At 38.4% G+C, this 23,473-nt stretch overlaps 1 protein-coding gene across 2 annotated transcripts in view; it reads left to right on the top strand.

Annotated features, from left to right (window-relative positions):
• The first annotated feature begins 20,832 nt into the window (after positions 1-20,832).
• Positions 20,833-23,473, top strand: part of LOC149564520 (3-ketoacyl-acyl carrier protein synthase III) — a 69,312-nt gene continuing 66,671 nt past the window's right edge. The window contains exon 1 of one of the 2 annotated variants that reach the window (XM_089818075.1): positions 20,833-21,334. In XM_089818075.1, coding sequence (XP_089674201.1) covers positions 21,147-21,334 — 188 coding nt within the window. In that variant the 5' untranslated portion in view covers positions 20,833-21,146. The remainder of the gene's footprint in view (positions 21,335-23,473) is intronic. The other variant, XM_089818076.1, reaches the window with a different exon arrangement.

Below are 23,473 nucleotides of genomic sequence, written 5' to 3' on the forward strand. Positions count from 1 at the left end.
ATGGGGTAGCGGATGCAGGGATGGAGAGAGATTATGCACAGTAGTTTTGAGATCATCCCTTCCCTAGATACATAGATCCAGCTGAGCCAATTCTAGGGATTGATGAGTCGTCGAGTGGGGGAGAGGATGATGATGATGAGGGTGGTCCTGGGAGAGGCAGAGGGAGATGACAAGCCAGGGTCAGAATGGGCAGAGCATGGGGGAGATGAGGCCAGGTAGTTATGGTGTTACCAAAGAGGGGAGTGGCACGAGGTCCAGTACAAGGACTGGTGGGTGTAGAGAGGGTCAAAGGTATCTACGACTGAGGTGGTGCATGATTGAGAGGAGGGATGGTTGTTCAACATGATGGAGTAGAGTAGGTGAGGGAAGGATTGCTAGAGGATGTACAGTTTGTCTGTCGACAATGGCCACAAGTGCATGGTCCTATCAGAGATCCACCAAGTGCAACAACTAGTACTACCAAAGGCACAACTGCCACCAGGGAAGTTAGGGGGATCAAATGATTTGGAGGCTCGGATGAGTGCCAAGCTTCGATGGGTGAGGTGTTGAGTACCTTATAGACATTCATAGCAGTAATGACACCAGGGCCACCACCGCCACCAAGGACAAATTCAAAGGCTATGAGATGGAGTGTCAACTTTTGAGATTCAAAAGCCATAAAATGAATGGATGAAATAGTGAAATAAAGGAGATGGAGGATGAGAAAAGATGATGCAATGAATCAGATGAATGGAAGGTGGTTAAACGAGATTGTTTGAGATTCAAAGGTGACGATGAGGTAGTCAAATTTGGTAGGGACTAGAATTGGCAGAGATTCAAAGGCCACATAATGCAATGAGTGGAGTGGAAAGGTGAATTCATGAAGTGGAATGCTGGTGTGGATGGGATGAAGAGTCAAAGTCCATGATAGTTGAGTGCTTAGAAGTGCGCCTTTAGGTTTATGTTGATATTCTTGTCCATTTTGTTGATAACCAGTCATGAAGTTTTTGATTAATGTTGGTGAATTATATCCTAATTTATATGCCAACTATTTGTTTTCAAGGAACCCAAGATGAAAAATTGCAAACTAGATGAACACAACTAACTGTCACTTTTTTAAAGAGATGAAAACTAATTGTCATTATAGAGCATGTGATAAAAAGTGATTGAGTAGAACCACCACTAGCTTAGCTATAGTGATAAGAATACTATGTCACACCGAGAAGTACCAGCAAAGAGAAACAATGTACAAGAAAACATGACAACCACTAATAAATAGAAGCTATAGCCACATGATAATAAAAATAGGCACGCCAACTAGTCACATGTCAGATAAAAGACCTCACCTAAGATAGCACACAAAATTGGTTGAGGCACACATGGCATTCCATCCGAGAGAAGGCACTTATAAGTAGACACCAATAATGTGCAAAACCAAAGGATCACAGGAGTTAAATAGTGAAAAACCAGTAAAAATATCATGACTTCATTCTGGTACCTCTAGTCAAACACATCATTGAGGTACTAAAAGCACATGCTAGCATAGAAAACCATTATTTGCAAATTGGACGTGCTTCCAATTGTGTGTAATAGTGTCGAGTTTGTTTAGGTCTAGGAGGGAGTAACTTGTTGTACAAAGCAGATGAGAAGGCATGGAATGTGTTAGTGGTGATTTGGTAGTAGAATTTGATGGTCGGTGTGCATTGACAAAAATTTGGGTGGCTGAATGTCAAAGCCAAGGGTCAAGTGCATCGGGTACTAGTGTGGCAAGATACAGAGAGTGAATACATGGAAGACTAGTACAAAACAAGTCTTGAGTGAGTGACAGCTATAAGGAGGCAAATAGTATGGGAATGAATCAAGGTGAAGTGAGGAGTAGAATGCGATTATTGGATGTATTGACAAGTTGTAGGAATCATGCAAGTGAAAGTATGTTGGGCTCACCATATCAGTTGTAGTAGGAGAGTGATGCTAGCTAGGGAAGGTGGATGAGGCAAGGGCAAAGAGCGAAGTGCATTCGGTGAACCTTCGAGGAGTGGGTGGATCAATTAGAATTTCAAGTGTTAATACCAGGTTCAAGTGAGGCAAGTCAATAGGGACAAACGCTAGCACAACCTGAAGAGGTGGGGATGGAGGCAAAAGAAATGCCCTTGTCAACTTTAATGATGTTATTAGGGACTACAATGCAACAGGCATTGCAGGTGGTAGTAGATGACAAGCTAATGATATAGGTGGAGGATAGTCCGCTTGAGAAGATGAAGAGTATGTTGGGAGTGGAGGAGGAGGTCAGGGAAATAAAATCTCCTAAAAAGTCCATGGGAGAAACTTCAAAGGATGTGGGAGGTGCTAGTGGTGGTGAAGTAATGAGTGGGATGCATCAATGGATTAGCCTCGGGATGAGGGTCAACAGAAGGGGGAACGAGTGGTGCAAATGTGGGGGAGCCACAACTAGAGGTGGGAGATAGAGATCAATCATCATAGGATGTGGAAGGATTATGAAGACTATTAGTTGTAGAGAGAGTTCAAGCAGAGAACATAGAATAGGAGGTCGCACTTTTGATGGGATTGATGGAGAAGGTGCGAGAGGATGGGTCGCAAATAGAGGCAAGATGACTACATGCAGTGGTAGATGCAGAGCAAGAACAGGTGCAATTGCTAGAGATAGAATTGTGTGTGGAACATGCGCGAGCAGAGAGAAGTGATGTAGGAATGTAGGCTAAATAGTCGTGGGCTCAACAGTTGCAAGAATCACTAAAAATAACGTAGGTGGGTTTAGAGAGCGCTCAGAATGAGCTAGTGTTATTGCAGTCACAGTCTGAGTCATTTAGGGAGGTGATTGTGAAGCCAAACTCCTTAGCATTGAAGTTACAGGAGCAATTAACGGTAAGTGAGGGGAAGGTGAGGTAATTACAGTAGTGTTTGGGTGAGGCAAAAGCCGATGTCGAGCATTGGTGAATGATGATTGATTAGATAAAATATGAGCAGGATGTGGCCCAACGAGCAATCACTACACAAGGGGTGAGTAAGTTGGTGGAAAATGTGTTCATGGAAATGCACCAAATAGTAAAGGTACACTGGGAAGCCACTTATTGGATAGGATGTTATTATCAGGCATTATTGAATGAGGAATGATGAGAGATGCAATTTATAAATAGGGAATTTACACATCTATTGAACATGCAATTACACGGGGGGAGGTTTCCAATTCCCATGGATGTAGTGTGGATACGAAGGGGGTTGATACCAAGAGCTTCTTCGTCTAGAGCTAGGCTAGAAGAGACACCATTGATTGGACACCCTATTGTGTCACCTCCCTTGGGAGGCCAGAATAAATAATCCACTAGACATTGTTTGAATGTAATGTTGTCATTGTCATCATAGGAGAATAAAAGTTTGTGCTTGGTGTTGTGGTCATCAAAGGGACAACTAATGTTGATTATAATGCATTGTCATGTGTATTTTTGGTATTTTCAAAATATATTTGGATGTTTTTGTGGTTTTGTTGAATATTTAAATGTTTTTGGGATGTTTGGTAGATATTTGAATGTTTTTGTGTTATTGTGATAAATGTTGGAATGGTTTAACTCTTGTAAAAGTAGGAACAATACAATCTGTAGAGTGAGGATAACCATGACTGGTAGGTGAGAATGTATATTAAGAACCATTATAGATAATAATAAAGCCAATGTGGGGACATTTCTCTAGGTGTGTGACAAGACAAACATTCTTGAGGCTTATGAAAAGACGTTTGGGGCCCAAAAGAGGACACTTGGGTCTCAAGTAGGTGAAATAGGGCCTTGAAAAGTGTCATGTCCCCTTTTCAAATAATTAAAAATAATAATCTTTTCTAAGGCAGGCAGGCCCAAAAAGGTGAAGTTACGAAAAAAGGGGATAATCTTTGGAAGCTAATGGACTAATAAATGAGAATTATTATTAAAATATGTTTTATTAACCCCTCTTGAATATGAGTTAAGGTTATTCCCTCTTTTAAGGAGTTTGGAGGCATTTTGGGCTGAATCCAAAACTTGATTTTTGCGCATTACTTTGTTGTTCTTCAGAGGCTGCCAAACCTATGAAGAAAGAGACCCAAGAACGGGAGTTTGCAGGTTTCCAGGAAGGCTAAGGATGGGAGTTTGAAGCCATTCCATGTGCATGCTCATGCAAATTTTTCCTTTATGCTAAACAGTGCAGATTTGTGAGTTTTCGGGTGTATTTTTTTGTAAGAGTTTGGTGTTTCCGATTGAGTATTTCATATTAGTTTGGGTTTCTGTTGTATATCAGACTTTTAAATGTTAAAATAGAGTTGAATATATGTATTTGGATATGATTATAATTCTATGATAGATTATTAAGTATTTGTGGTGATTCTGGGCTATTTTGTGCTATTTTCGGGAGCCCGATGAGCATTGTTTTTGTCCTCCGTTTGGGAGCTATTGTTTGCATGTTATAAAGATCTAGAAATGTCATTTTATAGGCTGTTATGCTACTCAAATTTCTGTAAAAATGTCCACTTTCAGATTTATTAATAATAGGTGAAGCTGTGAAGCTTTTGGCACTATTTTCGGCATACCCGATTTGGAGTTTATTGAGAAATTGGTGGATCTTTGAAATATTGGTTGTTTGATCTTAAAGATCTGACCGAGGCTTGAAATATCATATAAAATCAGAAAAGGGACATTTCAAAAAGGTGCTTTAACCTGAAAAAGGCGTGTTGGGAGCCCAAAAGACATTGGGGCTTGAAAAAAGGCAAAACGAGGCCTTGAGAAAAAGGTGTTGGGGCCAAAAAAGGCATTTGAGGCCAAAAAATCCATTTGAGGGGCTAAAAAAGGTGCTTTGGGCTTAAAAAGGCACTAGAAGGGTCTGAAAAGGATGCTTGGGCCTTGAAAAAGGCACTTGAGTGGCCTAAAAAGGCACTAGAGGGACCTAAAAAGGATACCTGGGCCTTGGAAAAGGCACTTAAGGGGCCTAAAAAGGCACTTTGGGCCTAAAAAGGTGCTAGAGAGGCCTAAAAGAGGTGCTTGGGCCTTGAAAAAGGCACTTGAGGGGCCTAAAAAGGTGATAGAGGGGTCTAAAAGAGGTGCTTGGGCCTTGAAAAAGGTGCTTGAGGGGCCTAAAAAGGCGCTAGAGGGGCTTGAAAGAGGCACTTGGGCCTAAAAAGGTGCTAGAGGGGGGAGCCAAGCTCTCACGCTTACACTTACTTATTATGTGCCCCTGGTTGAGTGAGGATGAAAGAGTTTGACGGATATCTGGGCTTTTGAGATAGCATTGATATATTTGTTGAAGGAGGCTAGACTAATCATGACCACTGCAACTTAAATAAGACTAATGATCCATGGCCAATTGTTACTCTTGATAAAAAGAAGGAAACAGGAGCACCTCTTGCGCTATCTGTGTTGTGTCAAATTTTCCAATCCTGCGAAATGTTTCAGGACATTACTACACTACTTTTTAATATCAATGAGGCATGTGGGGTTCAAATATCCAATGTCCTGTTGTATAGCCTAATTAAGCCAAAGTGAGGCAGGAATTGACAGGAAGTTTGCGGTGTTGTTAATGTTTCGAGCTTTCACAGCCATGTTTGGCAATTACAATCCCCTTTTTAATGCTTTGGGCTATCTGTGTTTTTTTTAATATTTTTTTGATATTTTTAGACAATTTTTGAATTTTTTTGATAAATTTAGGCAATTTTGATTTTTTTTGGGTAGTTTTAGGCAATTCTTGAATTTATTTGATAATTTTATGCAATTTCTGATTTTTTTTTTGTAATTTTGGATGATTTGTGGGTCTGTGGGGGTGAAACAGAGGATGAATGAGATTTGTTGGAATAGGGGGGTAACTAGAACCATGTGAGTACCTAAAGAGGCAATGAAGGGAGTTTATGACATCAAATAGGTTGACTAAGGGCTAAAATAAACATTGGAGATCATTGACCAAGGTGGATAGCGGAGATGTACATTGATTTTCCTACAATTCATGTCTATGGTATCTCAATACATAATCAAACTCCCTATTTTGCTGAATTTATTGTGCTCTCCTTTGTTGGTGTCAAATTGTCTATTTGTGTTGTTGTGAACCATATGTGATGCCAAAAGACCCTAGAATTGTAACCCACAAGTGCTTCTTGATTCCTACTACTCCCACTTCTAGTTCTAGTTTAGTCTTTGCTTCGTGGTATGGACAGGGGCAATTGCATGAACATAACAAGTTGTGGGTGTACATTCAATCAAGGAAAAGGGCTTTGACGTGCTCTTGTTATTGTTATTATTATTGCTATTATGGGCTCTGTTTGCCTTGCTCTATTTCTATTGTCATACTGGTTGTTTTTGTTGATGTGAACCGCATTTGATGCCAAAAGACCCTGGAACTAGAACCCACAAGTGTTTCTCAATTGGGTATGTGTGAAATTAACTCGACGGTGCTTGAAACAAGCAAGATTTGTCCAAAGATAGTTGCTTAAGGGTTGTCTTGACTATTTTTCAACATTGAAGGACTTGTGTTGTTTAGGGAAGTCCAAAAGTGTTGTCTCTCATCCCTTTTCAAACCAAAGGTGGCGTTCTCACTTCTTCTGTACATTTTTTTTGTTGTTGATAATTTTGGATGTGTTTTCTAAAGCTTTTAGACGTAAAACCATTTGAGATGGATGTTGTTAATGGGTTTTGCTAGTTATGTACCATTGCAATCTAAAAGTCTATAAGTACCTGTTCCAAATGATTATGTGCTAAGGTAAGGACCAATCCAACTAGCCTCCCATTTTCCTTTCTTTTCCCTCACTGCTTAGTTCTTAGGGTTTTCTCAGAGCACTAGGTCACCAATCTGAAAAACATGGGGTTTAACCTTTTTGTTGTAATGTCTTGATAATCTATTCTGATACACTTTGAGATGTTTATGTGTTGCATGCTGATGTTCTTCTAACAAATCTAGTTGTTTTGGATGGGCCACTCTATAATCCTCATCTGATAGGACATCTCAGAGAGTAACTCTCAAGGATGGGATCTCAACCTCTAAAGGGAGAATAGCTTCACAGCCATAAACCAAGGAGAAGGGTGTCATGCCTGTAGGCATCCTAACACTCGTCCTATAGGCCCAAAGGGTGGGGTTCAACTGTAAATACCAATCTCTACAAACATCATTGACAGTTCTTTTCAGGATGTTGATAATGGTTTTGTTGGTGGCCTCTACTTGGCCTTTGCCTCGGGGATAATAAATTGATGAGGAGTGGTGTATAATGTGAATTTTTTTCACATAATTCATCAATTATTTGATTTTTAAAGTATAGGGCATTTTTTGTAAGAATGGCATGAGGTGTGCCAAACTAACAAAAGATATGGTTGAGAAGAAAAGAAGAGATCTATTTTCCCATAAAGTCGGCAAGTGGCACCACTTTGACCCACTTGGTGAAGTATTTTGTAGCGATGATAATCCATTTATGCCCACTAGAGGAGGGTGGATGGATGGCTCCAATCAAATCAAAGCCCCACTGATAAAAAGGCCATGGTGTGGCCAAAGGGTTGAGCTCTTGGGTTGGTGCATGAACAAGGTTACCATGGATCTGACATTTTTTTGCAGGTTTTGACATAGTCAATAGAATCCTTTTCCGTGGTTGGCCAAAAATAGCCCATCCTAAGAATCTTCTTTGCTAGTGTGAACCCACTAGAGTGTGACCTACAAATCCCTGCATGGACTTCCTACAGAGTGATTCTAGACTCATCCTTTTCGAGACATCTAAATAAAGTACCATCAAGACCTTTCCTATACAATGTGTTAGCCACCAAGGAGTAGCATGAGGTTTGTCGAATGAAATTTTGCTTTTGGTTATGTGAAAGGTCATATGGGATGGTGTTATCACAAAGATAGGTAATGATGGGGTTATACCAAAGGGAATCAAGAGTGTTTAAGTAGCAAATGATAAGGGAGTTGGGTTGAGTAAATGTGGGTTGAACCACCTCTTCTACTAAGAACTCGTACCACTCATGCTACTCTAGGAGTTGGAGTAAAGAGGCCAAAGTGGCCATAGCATCTGCTGCTCTGTTCTTCTCTCTAGGAATTTGTTTGAAAGTAATGTGAACAAAACACACCTTAAGTGTGTCAACCATTTATTTATAAGGTAACAATTTTTCATCCTTGGTCTGGTAAGTGTCGGTGACCTGATTGATGACCAACTGGGAGTCTCGATAAACCTCTAGTGCTATTAATTTCCATTCTAAAGCGAGCTTGAGACTAAAACCAAAGCTTCGTATTCAGCCATGTTGTTCGTGCAAGGGAAGAGCAGTTTGTAAGATTTAGGGATGGTAACACCAAGTGGCATGATTCAACGCATGATTGATGGTGTGTGTAGGAACCATCAAAATAAAATTTCCATGTTATTGGCTATGTTTGAAGAATGTGCATATCAGGGAAGTCAACTAAGATAGGATTGGAACTCTCTATAGGTGCATCTACCAATTGATCGACAATGGCCTGTCCTTTAATCGCCTTCCTATCAACATACTCAATGTCAAATTCGCTTAGAATCATCACCCATTTGGCCAATCTACCCATTAATGTTGTCTTTCTAAGAAGGTATTTGAAAGGATTAATTGTGGACATGAGCTTGAATTTGTGTGTTAGAAGATAATGACGTAGTTTTTGGGAAGCAAAAACTATGGCTAGGCAAGCCTTTTCAATGAAAGAGTAATTGAGCTCATAGTTGACCAAGGTACAACTAATGTAGTAAATGGCTCATTCTTTTCCTTGGTCATTTTCTTGCACTAGGAGAGCTCTAATTGATTTATCCATAAGAGAAATGTAGAATAGTAATAGTTTGTGTGATACTGGAGGTACCAACATGAGTGAATTCATCAAATAGGTTTTAAGTGTTTCAAAAGTCTTCTAACACTGATCATCCCACTTAAAATTTATGTCTTTATGTAGCAAGTGTGTGAAAGGTATACACTTTTTCACCAACAGAGAAATGAACCAATGAACATATTGAAGCATACCTTGAAGTGAGTGTAACTGACTTATGTGCTTTGAAGGTTGCATACTGATTATGGCTTGTATCTTTTCGGGATCAACTTATATCCCTTTGGCCGAGACAATGTATCCTAGAAGCTTGCGTGATTTGACATCAAAAGCACATTTCTTGGGATTGAGCCCAACTTTGAATGCTTCCAGATGGGTGAATATCTTGGCCAATATAGGGAGATGTTCTTTATGGCTATGGGATTTGGTGAGAATGTCATCCACGTAATCTTCCATAAAGATATGCATCATATTGTGAAAGTTGGTGGTCATGGCCCATTGATAGGTGGCCCCAACATTTTTTAAACCAAAGGGCATCACATTCTGACAAAATGTGCCCCATGCACAAGTAAAAGCGGTTTTCTCCTAATCTTCTGGTGGTATCCTGATTTGATTATACCCTAAAAACCCATCCATGAGTGAAAACATGGAATGACCTACTATGAGATCAACAATGGTGTCGATATTGGGGAGGGCAAAGTCATCTTTGGGACATGCTTTGTTTAAATCCTGAAAGTCGATATAGATGCGTATGCTGCCATTCTTTTTTGATATGGGGACAATGTTGGATGCCCATGATGCATACAGTAGGGGCTGGATAAAATTGGTGCTGATTAATTTTTCCAATTCTGCTTTGACTAACATCGCTATATGGAGATGCATCTTTCTAAGTTTTTGTTTTACTAGCTTGACCTCTAGAGAAATGTTAAGATGGTGGAGGATTAAGGTCAGCCGGTCTAAGCTAGACATGTCAACGTAAGACCATGCAAAGTTTATCTATCTTTCTTTGAAGAATTCAATGAATGCCTTCCTTTCTTTTGTGCTTAAGGATTGTGCCAAATAAATGAGCTTTGGTTTTTGTTCTATGTCGATGTTGATTAGTTCTATTGGTTCAATCAAAATAGAAGATTTTTCCTTAGAGTGTTTGGGTAAAGTATCAATCACCCCATCCATGGGTGCCATAGTTGGGTTTTCACCTTGGGATGTGTCACATCTGTTTGTTTCCATTTTTTTGTCAAGATTAGCCACAACTTGGTGGTGGTCACTAAGGTTGCGGGATGCTTGCCCTGCTTTAGTCTGACTGAGGTGATTGATACCCAACCCGACTATATGCTCTTCTTCCATTCTTCGTTGATGAGATGGTTCAACCGCGTTAAGGTAGATGAAAACTTCATGATCTATGTCAAAATGAGGAAGGTGATGAGGCTCGATTGTATCCCAGTTAATGAGTTTGGGATGGACTAGGGAAAATGACTTGTAGCATGGGAAGGGTTTAGCAGGGTTTAAAGACATAATTTCATTGGATGGATCATACACTATATCTATTAGATCTATGACATGGACTTCTTCTAGAGTGTCGAGGAAAGTAGAGCTTGCAAGAAGCTCGTTGTAATCATCTTCGACTTCTACTGGAAAGAAGTCAAGGAATAAGGTTTGAAATTGAAACCCTTCAATGTGTTCATCATCTTCTAAGCCACCCTAGTGTACTCTATTTCTTGGTGAAGCAGATCTTGAACTATAAGTTGTTCTTTATGTAGCCAAACTGTCAGGGGTGGGTATGTGGACAATATCACATTCTTTATTGTGGAGAGACTCCTCAGATAGTGATTCAAATTCCCATTTAGCAGAATTTTCATCATCTTCATTATTGGAGGTATTTATGGGTAGTTCCTCTATGGAATGTGAATTTGAGAGGGACAAATTCACATATATGATGTCAGTTGTTACTGAGTTATAACTGTCCTTTTGTTTGGGTACCCACACCAAGGTAGAAGAGGGAGGATCATTATGCTTCAAGTGAGCTTCGAAAGAGGTTTGTGCCTTGTCTTGTCTATCCTACCCTACCCCTGTTTTAAACTTGTTGGACCTGAACTATGCCATTAGAGGTTCGATGATGCCTGTCCCTTTCCCTAAGAGACCATCTCTCATGTATCCCATCTTTTTCATTAGGTCAAAGCCTTTCCCATGCAGGTGGGAGGAGATGTCAATGTTCTGTTGACTGATGTCTTCCACTGAGTTTCGAGGTGTGCCACTTGCTTTGATAAAATGTGCATGATATGGCTTGGTGGATGATGGTTTTCCATAAGACCTTAGAGAAAGTGGGGGATCAAATAGGGAGACTGAGTACTCGCCTACCCCTTTATGGTGCAACTTACACTTTCTATCAAATTCTTTCATCAGTTTATCCATTTCTTCATAGTGTGATTGTTTAGGATCTTTTGATGATGGTGGTGGTGAAGGAGTGGAAGGACCCAAACAAACTACTTTCTCTTTACCCTTAGTTGATGTTGATGAGTGGTTACTCATTTGGTTAGTAGAGTGTGAAGTGTCTATAGTTGTGGATTGGTTGATGTCATTTGTCGATTTGTCAGTTTCTTCCCTGTTGCGAGGGACAAGTGAGTTACAATACTGGGCAAAGTGTTGATCTCCGAGTATGGTCACCTCTTGACCCATGTAAGGAAATTTAAGGCACTAGTGGTAGGTGGAGGGAACAACTTGCATGTCATGAATCCATGGTCTTCCCAATAGGATGTTATAAGTTAATTGTAGGTCTAAGACTTGATAGACAGTCTCTTTCACAACCGATCCTACACTGATTGGTAATATAACCATGCCTTTGGAGGATCTTTCTTCATTGTAATAAGCCTTGATGGTAATTTTTTTTCTTGGGTCAACATCATCCACTATGTACTTGAGGGCTTTTACTAAATTGAGTAAGACTAGCCTCGCCATCAACCAGTGCTCTCTTAACTCAATTCCTATGGATCAATACTTCAATATGCAAAGGAGAATTTTGTGGTTTGATGATAGACATGTCATCTTGAGCTGAAAATGACACGTAGTGAGGGGCGACTAGATTGTTGACCATGTTCTAAAATCTACTCACATCTAGCTCATTTGGCACTAAGGCTTTGGTGAGTATTTCTTTATGCTCCGACGAGGTTTGCAATAGTTAAAAAATGGAGATGTGGGCTAGAGTTTTAAGTACGGCTAACCAAGTTGTACTTGGGCATGGAGGAAGGTGGAGCTGCTCAATCAAGATTTGTCATAAGTCTTGGTAGGATAATTTTAGAGGCTTGACTTCGAGTAATGGTGTTTGAGGATTGTTTTTTGTTTTTATCTTTAATTATGATGACATTTATAGTGTCATCAAATTTGAAAATCATGCTAATGGTGTTATCGTAGTGATGCACATAATTAACCTTGGTTTGAGGAGGTGCATTTTGATTGGCCTTGGAAGAATCTCCCTTCTTATGACTCATGAAGGGGTTCTTGAAGGCCTTATGGTCTTCATTATTGCTGAGATTTTTTACTTCAATAGTTCCATTGTTTATTAATTTTTGGATGACCCCCTTAAGGGCAAAACAATTGTTTGTTAAATGCCCCCAATTTCAATGACAAACACAAATGTGTGTGTCATTCCACCATTTCGGCTTGACTTGGGGTTCATATGGTTTGGCCTCAGGTAACACGATGAGTTCATCAGTCAAGAGTTTTTGTAAACCACTCTCATAAGACACCCCTATGGGTGTATACTCCTTAAGTATATTAGAAGAATGATATCTTTGTTGGGGAGGAGCTTGATTGTAAGCAACTTGTTGATTAGATGTAGAGGGAGTCTTTGTGTTACGTCGGTAAAATGGGCAAGCATTATTTTGTTGAGGTGCGACAATGGGACCTAGTTGATTTAAAGGGGGTTGAGTTTGAGTTTTGACATGGTTGGCTTCAACTACCCCATCATTTGTGGTGTTTTTGTTATTGTTTCTCCACCACAATTTATGTTTGTCACTAGACCAATTAGAGGAATTGTGAGTCTGTGTGGAATTGTTGGAGAAACTTTTACCATCTTTAGATAATTTGATTATGTCATTGTTTACCAAGGTTTCCTCCACCTTAGCGACACTTTCTAAGGTGGTTTTAAAAGCTTTAGGCCCTTGGAGTTGGAGCCAATAATTCATTGGTTTTGAGAGACTGTTGATGAAGATATTTGTCTTCTCTTTATAGAGTATGTCTCTATGATATTTGGCAAACATGTGCCTCCACCTTTGTAGGAAGGCCTTGAATGATTCACCTGGGAGTTGTTTTGTGTTACATAGATCAATCATTGTAACTTCTCTTTCAATGTTATAAGAATATTGGGTGATAAAAATGGAGGCCAATTGATCAAAGGTTTTAATATTGGAGGGTAATTTGGATAACCACTCCATGGCTTGCCCCCCGAGGCTCGTAGGAAACAAATGCATTAGGTACGTTGTGTCATGGACAAACTCCATACTTAGTGTATAGAATTTCCTAAGGTGATCTTGTGGATCTGATGTACCAAAATATTTATCATATTTTGGTATCTACACATTTGGAGGGAAAGCTATGTAGGTAATGCTTTTATTGAATGGTAGGGGACACACCTTTTCGAGGCTAAACTCTACGGGTTGTATTTTCCCTCTTTTCATCTTTTCCATTCCTAGTTGTAAGTCTTGCAATTTTTGTGTGACAACATCGAAAGGTGACTCTTCTTCATCTCGTTTCAGATTGGTCACATCAAAGTCAGATGTCAATTTTGCACCCTGTTGTGCCAGTGTGAGTATGTAGCGTTCTTTGTATTTCTCTAGTATCTTGTCCATGATATTGACAAGTTCAAAATTTTGTTGAAAATCTTCAATTTTAGTTTCGATACTTCTGTCATCCCATGATGAACCCATTATGGCTAAGGATTTTGAATTTTGATTGAATAAGGGTGACTTGGGAGTAACTGTGTTCTGCGCACAATCTGTTGTTGTAGTAGATTTGAGGAGGTTAAGAGGTTTTGTGCGTTTGATGGTTCTACTTGCTATCCTCACACTCACTCACATGGGTGATTGATTCAATTTTGTTAGTACACCTATTTTGCGTAGTGACATGAAAAGTGAGTTGGATTCTTTTAGTTTTTAGGCATTTTTCAAAAAGTGAAGGTTTTCGTTGACCGTGGTTTATTTGTAGCAACAAGCTAGATTGGAAAGGTGTTTGCCAATGTTGATAGGATAAGGTTCACTTTTGCGAAGTCAGGTAAAGGGACAAATGTGTGTCTTCGAACGTTTCTAGCTTGATGTGCGAAGTGAGGTAATGGTAACTGTTGGGTTGATGATGATGTAGCTTTGCTTGTTTCAAAAGATGTCTTCAGTTAGACACAAATTTTTTTAGGTTTTATAAATTACCAGCAAGGAAAAGGGTATCCAAATTTATTGTTTGTTCATAATTATTATGCATGTAGATAGCCTCTATTTTATGTTTTTGCTCAGATGCGCCATAGGAATGGTCAGATGCATTGTTTTAGTAATCAAATGCGTTGTTCCATTGTTCATATGCGCTATTTAAATACTCACATGCATTGTTTGAACTGTCACATGCACTGTTTCATGAATCAAATGCATTGTTTCAAGGCTCATATGCATTGTTTTATAGGTATATGCATCATAATAAAAATCAAAAGCATTACAAGAATATTCAGAAGCACTATTTTATGTAGTATATGCGCTACTTTAAGGGTTATTCAACAATGTCTTTGTCTTAGACTTGGTTTCTTGATACCAGTTTGAGGTTTGTCTTTCTGGAAGGTTTGTGATCCGCACTGGTGTTCATTATTAAGTTTTAAAGCACTTCCAAGCACAATAGTAGTGAGACCAAAACAAAATGAAAAATTGCATGCACCTAGAAAATGAAAGAAAAAAATGGCTTCCTATCAAGGTTATCTAAAGCCGGTGACTAGTGGGTCTTAGTGTTCTAACTGTGTTCAGATTTACCTCTCCTGTGACAAAGAGCTTGCCACTAATGCCAGGGAGGTTTGGCACAATCCCTTGTGGGACTACTAGAGGAAGGCTATGTTTCAAACATAGGCGGCTTGCATTCAATTATGAATACAGGATTGGGGTGCAATCCCTCTCACTGGCCTTGCTAAGGCAACTCAGAAGGTAGCCCTTCTATGGCTAGATAATCCTACCTAGTGAAAAGCGAGAAATGGAAGTCACAAATAGGTCTCGGAATCTAATTACTCGAGAAGAGTGAGAGCATATCCCTACTGTTTTGGCTTCCCAAACATGATAGACACAAAGGTTTAATTACTAGCCCTTATACTACTGAAGACAGAAGGGCCCCTAATTAGGCCATGTGTGGGTTCTTTCCTCGTTCAATTGTGATTGATCTTTATAGAAGGTTGGGCATTCTGATCAACTCGAAGGAGTTGAGAGCATAGGCCTACTTCTTTATAAGATTAGCGAGATTGAACGTTCTTATTAAGGTATGTTTAAAAACTTAGAAATTCCACACTTTTAATCAATGAGAGCTGAGGTCCACCTACTTTATTCGAAGCTAGCAAAGGTTGGGTGCATTTATGAGGGTCTTCATTCCTATTGCATGTTGTTTGCAATCTAAAGGCTTTTTTGTTAACACAGAAGGGACCTATAAGCAAAAGATATTCGGATCTAGAAGTTAGATTCAAAAAATTGCAATTTTTACCAGATGCACTACATAAATGCTCATATGCGTTATAAGAAACCTTACATGTGCTATTTTATCATGCAAATGCACCACAAGAAAATTAGATGCGTTGTAATATGCTTCATATGCGCTATGAGAATATGCAAATGCATTACAAAACTGTGTAAATGTGTTACAGAACTATGTATATGCATTACATAACTATGTATATGCACTACAGAAAGATTAAATGCATTAAAAAAAAGTTCATAAGCATTATAATATCTCTTGGAAGCATTCAAATAGAGAGCAGAAGTGTTAGAATAATCAGATCTAGCCCTTGTATGCATGGGGGGGCTTTGGAATGCTATTCTTGTTGATATGAGGTCTCTCAAACGCTTTAGAATCTGTATTTGATCAAATCTGCACAAGAGAATAGCAAGAAACATAGATCTATACTAGAAATGAAAGATTAGATTGAAAAACATGAAAATAGAGAGGCTTTTAGTTCAGCCCCTCAATGGGCACCATTTTGTACACGGTGAGAACGCGTATTCATGAAACTTTTGTGTAGAATGCAAATGGATTGACGACGAACTATACTAGACCCAAGATATCATCATCAAAATGTAGTCTCTACAAGCATCTCGCGTTTCTCTAACTACAACTACTAAAATAACTCTCAGACCAACATCTTAGTGACAGTTCCAGTATGAGATTATGCTAAAAATGCAAATCTACAATGAAAACATGCAAGATATATGACTAAAATGCATATTATATGTGAAATACAACTCTTAGAAATGCTCTTGAAATGATCATGCCATGAACTAATGTGCAATAAATGATGCTAAATGACACAAAATGATGCTAAAATGTTATGAACTTGCTACAATGAAAATGCTAAAATGATGAGTTCAAATGTGCCTATAGTGCAAATGCATAAAAACTTGGGTCCCTTGCCTCTTAGATTTCCCTCCTATTTATAGGATTTTGGAAAGGGTTGGGGTAAGAATTAGGATTTTCACCTTTGACTAGGGGTGAAAGTGAAACTAAAAATATCTAATAAGAGACCAAGAGGAAGAGTCCAACAGACTTGATTTTGAGGATAATTGAGGATATTTCTAATTCTTTTAAAATGAAAAAGGGAGATTTCAATCTTGTGAGGATAAATGATTTTATTGATTTAGTAAATGTCTTATTTATTTTCAACACTTTGTCTTTTTCTTCCTCCCTTTTTGAATTTAATTTTATGAATTTGAATTGTTTTCTACCTCTTTTAAAGTTGATTTAGGTCTTGTCGATTTGATAAGTGATTAATGAGTTGATGTGATTTTTGATTTGAAAGTTTGTTGTGTTTCTTCTGATTTTCTCTTTGATTTGGACATGATTGATCAGAATTGCGTGATTTAGGTCTTTGCCAATTATTGGGTCTCTACAATATGTATGAAAGTCAAAGGAGGAGCTAACAATACAGGTTTGTACCAACCATTTCCTATTCCCAATAGACCATGGGAGTGCATCAACATGGATTTTGTGGTAGGTCTTCCTAAAACTAAGATAGGGATGGATAGTATCTATGTGGTGGTAGATAGACTTAGCAAAATGAGTCATTTTATCTTTTGCAAGACCACCCATGATGCTAGCTATATTGCTCATCTGTTCTTCAAAGAGATTGTAGGGATACATGGACTACCCCTAAGAATAGAATTTGACAGAGATGTGAAGTTTATGAGTCATTTTTGGAAGACTCTATGGAGTAGGTTGGGTACCAATTTGTCTTTTGGTTCATCTTACCATCCTTAAACTGATGGTCAAACTGAGGTGATCAATAGGGTGTTAGGTAACCTTCTCAGATGCCTAACCAAAGAGTATGGACAAACATGGAACCTAATCATCCCACAAGCTAAATATTCCTACAATGACAGTGTGAATAAGACCACGAGAAGGCATCCCTTTGAGATTGTGTATGGAATGCACCCAAGAGGTGTGTGTGAACTCAGAAATCTAGGAGCTATGGAGTATAGAAGTGGACAGAAGATTTCTCTCAAACCATGAAAGAGATACAAGAACAAGTGAAGAGTACTATAATCGAGGCTACTGAAAAGTTGAAGACCAAGGTAGACATGTCAAGAAAGGACATACAGTTTGAAGTGGGAGACTATGTTATGGTCCACCTAAATGAATGTAGACTACAAAAAAGAATACCAAAAAAGTTGCAGATGAAGAGAGTGGGTTCGTGTAAGGTGTTAGTAAAATATGAACATAATGACTACAAGGTGAAGCTTCATATAGATATGAACATCTCACTAGTGTTCAATGTGACTGATTTGGTTAAATACAAGAGATCACTATAAGAGACAAGCTAAAATAGGAAGGAATTACTGGAGGATGTTAGTATTGAGATCTTATCTCCCAAGACTAAGCAACAAGTTGAAAGGATCTTGGAGTCTAGGGTAAAGAAGTCAGCTAGACACAAGACCTATATGAAGCATCTGATTCATTGGATAGGAAAACCAGATGTTGAAGCTACACGGGTAGAGGAAGCTAACTTCAAAAAGCTAGGCATTGACATGTCCTTGATTTCTCCTCATGTTCCTTGAAAGTTGTACAGAGGGGGAGAATGGTGTAGGAGCACCTAAGAATTGCTTAGGCATCTAAATGTTTCCTGTTTTAGTTGTGTGTGTGTGTGTGTGTGTGTGTGTGTGTGTGTGTGCCTTAGGGAATTTTGATGTGATTTGCATAAGGTCATATTGATCTTGGTAGTAGTACAATAGGGATTTTTTTCACAGGGTCTTAGAACCTTTTGCCAGGTGCAATTAGGGGCTAGCAAGTTGTAAAGCCCTCTGATTGGCCCAAAGGGTGTGATGATGTTAGCACGAGGTCAATGTGGTTTAAAAGAGGTTGAAATCGTGTTTCAACCACAATCAAGGTGTTTGACTAAGTTTGGGAAGCCTTGGAGCTATTTCACGAAGTTTTGCAAACATTGTCAAATAGTTGCAAAGTTGCCTTTTTCAACTTTGCAACTTTTCGATATGTTGCTCAGACAATATTGTCATATGGTTACAATCGCTAACAAGGAACCCTCAAGGGGTGATAACTATTTGATCACCCTATATAAGGCATGCCAGGATCTATGAACAAGGTTGGATGCCCATTGTATGGATTGCGTATTTGAGCAATCAACATTTGGAGCAATTGAATGAGCAATTTTCTTGTTTTCTATGGCAGTAGGTAGTTAGGAGTCAAAAGTTAATTCAACAACTTGTGCATCTTGTGAATTATTCATTTTCTTGATTCTGTGTGGCATTAGATAGGTGTTTTGACCAATTTGCATTTCTTTTGTGAAATTGTTTTAGTGTTGCACTATCGTTGGTTTTGTCCAGGCAGTTGGCAAAGATGGAGTTCTAACTCACTTTCCCACTGTCCAATCTATACGACCTCTTGGGAATAGTGAGTAGATTCCTTGCACACAATGTGTATAGAAGCAAGGGCCCTCAAATGCAGGGAAGCCATTTAAAAAGTTTTTCACTAGGCGATCTTGTGGTGAGTCTGGTTAGGGAAGACCAAGGTGCAATCAACATAACTTACAGAGGTGGATAGTTAGAGCCATGATTCCACTTGGAGATTGAAGATAGGAGTCTTGCCAAGGTATGGTGAAGAGGGTGTGGTGATACCAATTTAGTTGATAGCCGCACACTTCCCTACTTGTAGAACAACCAGTTAGAGCCTAAGAACCCCTAAATTCACTCAATCTCGATCAGGGTACTATATGGAAGGTGGTGACTCGAAGTCTCGAAAAATCCTTGAGAGGTTGGCACATGATCCAAGAATCCTAAGAAAAGTTGTAGGGTTAATTTGGAAGGATTGGGAGAAAATCCCTATTTTCTTGCTATAGGAGACCTAATTGGGGCTAGTAGCCTTTTAGGCCTATTTGTGAAGAAATGAAGAAATCGAATGAGAAGATGAATATGATGGGACTTCCAACACACCTAATTGGTTGAATTGAAGTGTTTGACAATACCTCCATACCTCTGTAAGGCTTAGTTCAAGATTTGGAGGTTAAGAGCCTTTATGATGCTTCAAGGGCTATGGTGAGTGAAACAAGAATGCATCAAGTTTTGACTTGATTGACGAATCTTTCTTGGTAGTTTGGTTGGCTAGAGAGACTAGGGGATCCTTACACAATTAAGGTCCTATAGGTGGCAAGTGGTCTGCGAAAGACACCCTAAGAGTCTTGTAAGAAGACCCAAAGAATGAATCAGTGATTGATTCATCCAACCTCCCTATCACCGACCCTTTCTTTATGTGCAATGTGTTATTATTTAGGAGGTGGGCTTGGTACACTCTTTCTACTTCTTCTTTCACAGTTCCTATGGAGGTGGAACATTCTCCTATTGAGGTGGAGATGTTTTGGGATCCTTGTTGCGGACACAGTGATGGTTGGTGGGCTAACAATTTGTACCTTGTTGTGTTGATCTCTCTCCTTATTGTTCTCATCGAGGTGAACCCTGTTGCTATTAAGGTGTAAAGGGAGATCACACCTGGTGTTGAGATCGACGATTAGGGTATTGTTATTCACTGGAAGTTCTATATGTGCCCCATGCTGTGGTGGTTGCAATGGTGTTGTCAATTGCTTTTCTTAACACTTGTAATGTTATGGGTCAGTGGGAGCCTTGTGCTCCTTGTTGGACTTGGCCTCTCTTGGCCTTGCATACTCCTAGTTACATCTCTTATAAAACTTTGGCTGACTAAGTGCGGTTAGCGACCTTCTTTTGTATTTTCTAGCACACTAGTTTGTGGTGTTGCTCTCTTGACAACTTTATAGTTGTCAATTTGGGTCAACCCCCTTAATTGGTTGCTGCTAATGTAAACAACATAACCAAATAATATTTATCAATTTTTTATTAAAAAGTGATATTAATAATTTATTTGATTAAATACCATAGTTCTTATAATAAACACATAAATGATTGTGAATTCAAATATTCAATAATAATACACAATCATAGATATGCATTTTCCACAATCCACTCCAAATAGTAATAAGTTTCAAAATTTAACTGTGTTTATATTGATAAGTAAGAGATAAATTTAACTGTGTTTATATTTTTAACATCCAAATAACCAATATTTCAAATCATACCATGAAATTGCATTTGCTACTTCTCTCTTTCTAACCTTTTACATTTATTTCAATAAAAATAAAATCCACCAAGATAAATACCAACATTGCATCCTAACGTTAAAAACCAAGATCCAAATTCAACGTCAACCGAGCATGGATTTAATAAAACACATCCAACTCATTTAGCAAACATGTTTTTGTTTTTTTTTTTCCAAAAGTTGTACCCTCGGAACGTACAATCTATATTTAAGCATAAGCATACAAATCATGACCTTGTATAAGATGTTAACCCAAAGAAATTTCCAGATTTCCCCCCTCTTTTCCTCCTCCACCAACTAATTAATTAATATATGCAATGGAGTAGGTCAGCAGAAGATATATAGTTTTTGCAAACTGTTTCCTGCGGAATCCCCAAAGACACAACCAAATACGAGTTGAGTTGGTGATGTCGCCAAATTCAACTCTTTTAATGAAAGCCAAGTGCATTTCCATCTACCCGGCCAGCTCTTTAATTATTTAGCTCAATAAATTTCAAACAATACTCTTTTCAAATTTCTGCTAAATTTAGAGACAATCAAGAACGAAAAAAATGGCGAGGGCATGCGTTCTGCCTTCTTCTTCTTACTGCCTTGCCAGCAAAAGAGGCTTTTTGTCTCTAAAAGAGCATATTGCTGTTTGTGTTCCTGTCAAATTTCCCGCTAGAAGATGCTCAGTGAAATGCACCATGGCCGAAGTTGCTGGCGAAAGCGTTTCGCCTTCTGCTCGGACGCCTCGCAGGTATCTTTGCCTTTTTTTTCATTTACTTATTTAGCTATTTTTATATTTGATGGATTTTTGTATTGTAATAATTTTTAGCTAGTAAATGATGTTTTTGTTGTCTTTGAGTTAGATTTGATTGCCTGGTTAGTAATATTTTTGTTTTTACCGTTTATGTTGTTTGTGGATTATCTGTATATTACTTGAAGTCTATGCTATTTTTCATTTTCGTAAAGATGTTGCAGCTAAACAACGAGGTATTTTTATTTCTGCAAACAGTTTGGCTGATCATTACAGATCGGCGCTTAGACAAGAAACTACATGAAACTGACTTAAATTGACCTTAAAATATCATGAATTTATTTGAAATGGACATGATTTTGGTTGAAATTCACAACGAGCACTGATTATGTTTAACCGAGTCGCTGCTAACCGAGTCCCTGCAGTAGCTCTGGAGCTAGTTTTGGTTTTTCTTTTTGCGTTAATTTTAAGTTCTTTATTTGGATCAATTAATTTTGAATTCTTTATTCGGATCAATTTTCAGTATCGTAATGAGATGCCCTGAAATTCGAATGCCTATATGTTGCTTCAAATTTGCAGAGATCTCGCTGCAGTCTCTCATAACTTATGACTATAAGCAGCTCTGTATTTAAATGATGAGGTAAAACGTTTCTGTCGATTATTACAGATAATTGATTCAACAAAACTAGCACGAAATTTTCACGAATTCAAACGAATTCTTAAATGTGCAGGGATCACCAATTGTTGGCATTAGAGCTGGATTGTAAGCTTGAATTTTGTGTTTTCGTTATTTTGGATGCAATTGCCTCAAATTTGTTTCAGATAATTTAGGTGGGATCTTGCGGTCGCTTTTAATGAGTTGAACTTATAAATAGCTTTTGATATAATAGACGACACATTTTGCTGTTCTCAAACAGTTTTGTTGATTATTTAAAAACTAGTGATTGGCAAAATTTCCATGATATTTTACATGAGCTATCGGGCAGTCAGTTTCAACTGAGTCCCAGTTCTACTGGAAACAAGGGATGAATACAATGAAAAACAGTTAGACTTGGAAATACTTTCTAAGAAAGACTGATCAAAATGTTACATGGTATAAGTAGTACCGGTCATGCAATGCATGATCATAATCAGGCTTCTTTGTTTTTTCCTTGTAGAATAAGTTATCTGTAAGAGTCTTGCAGTGGGCAGTCATGATTCAAAGCTATAAATGGTGTTGCATTTGGCAAGGTGAGACATTTTAATTTCTGCAAGCAGTCTTGTTGATCAAAGATGATTGATATTGAAAGAATTATTAAATTTGCTATTAGCAGTGATCCTTATTAGACATTTCTGGAAACAATCACATTTGAGAAGTAGTGTCCAATGTCATGGATCTGACCAATGGATCCTTCTTCAGGGATAGAGTAGATCATGTCAAATCATTCCCCTGCAGTAGTAACAGACTTAAGAGATTCATAAATCAGCTACTTGAGTTAAGTCTAGGAAATTTTCTGTAAAGAGCTGTCCTCTCATGATAATTTTCCCTCAAGTTTAAAGCTTGGGCAGTGCATAATTGTTTGTTTGAGCTATGGGATAGACTGCTAAATATTCAATGTATAAAAACATTGAAGGCCAAACTTCTTGTTTAAATAATTTTAAATTGTAAGCTGTCTTGACAAAGAAAGATTAGTTATTTTGATATCGACAAGCATTTTTATGTATCATGGACCATATAAGTAAAAAATAGAAATAAAATATAAGCCACTTTGACTCAAGCAAAATATGAGATATTTTCACTTACACAATCAGTTATACTGGTCATGATTCATTGATATTCACTGGTAGTGCAAGGAGTTGCAGATTGTACATGTAGTGCTAGGATTTGCAAATTATACGTCAGACAAACTCACCTGCATTTTCTTTTAGGGAAAACTTTGAATGGAACATTAAATCAATTCTCAAATTTATGCATGCCATGAATTATTTTCCCTACATTGACTAAATAGCTCCCACCTGTAGTGTGAAATCACTATATTTCAACAATATTGCCAATTTCGGGTTAATGTTGCCAAGGGTCACCTTGCTCAATATGTCTAAAGCATGTGTAGGCAGAAGGGTTCTTTTGTTTTGGGGCTTCTGTGAACTGTCCATCTTATT

The sequence above is a fragment of the Cupressus sempervirens genome, chromosome 3 (genome assembly GCF_028749045.1).
Source record: "Cupressus sempervirens isolate cs-2001-9-10 chromosome 3, ASM2874904v1, whole genome shotgun sequence".
Taxonomy (NCBI): domain Eukaryota; kingdom Viridiplantae; phylum Streptophyta; class Pinopsida; order Cupressales; family Cupressaceae; genus Cupressus; species Cupressus sempervirens.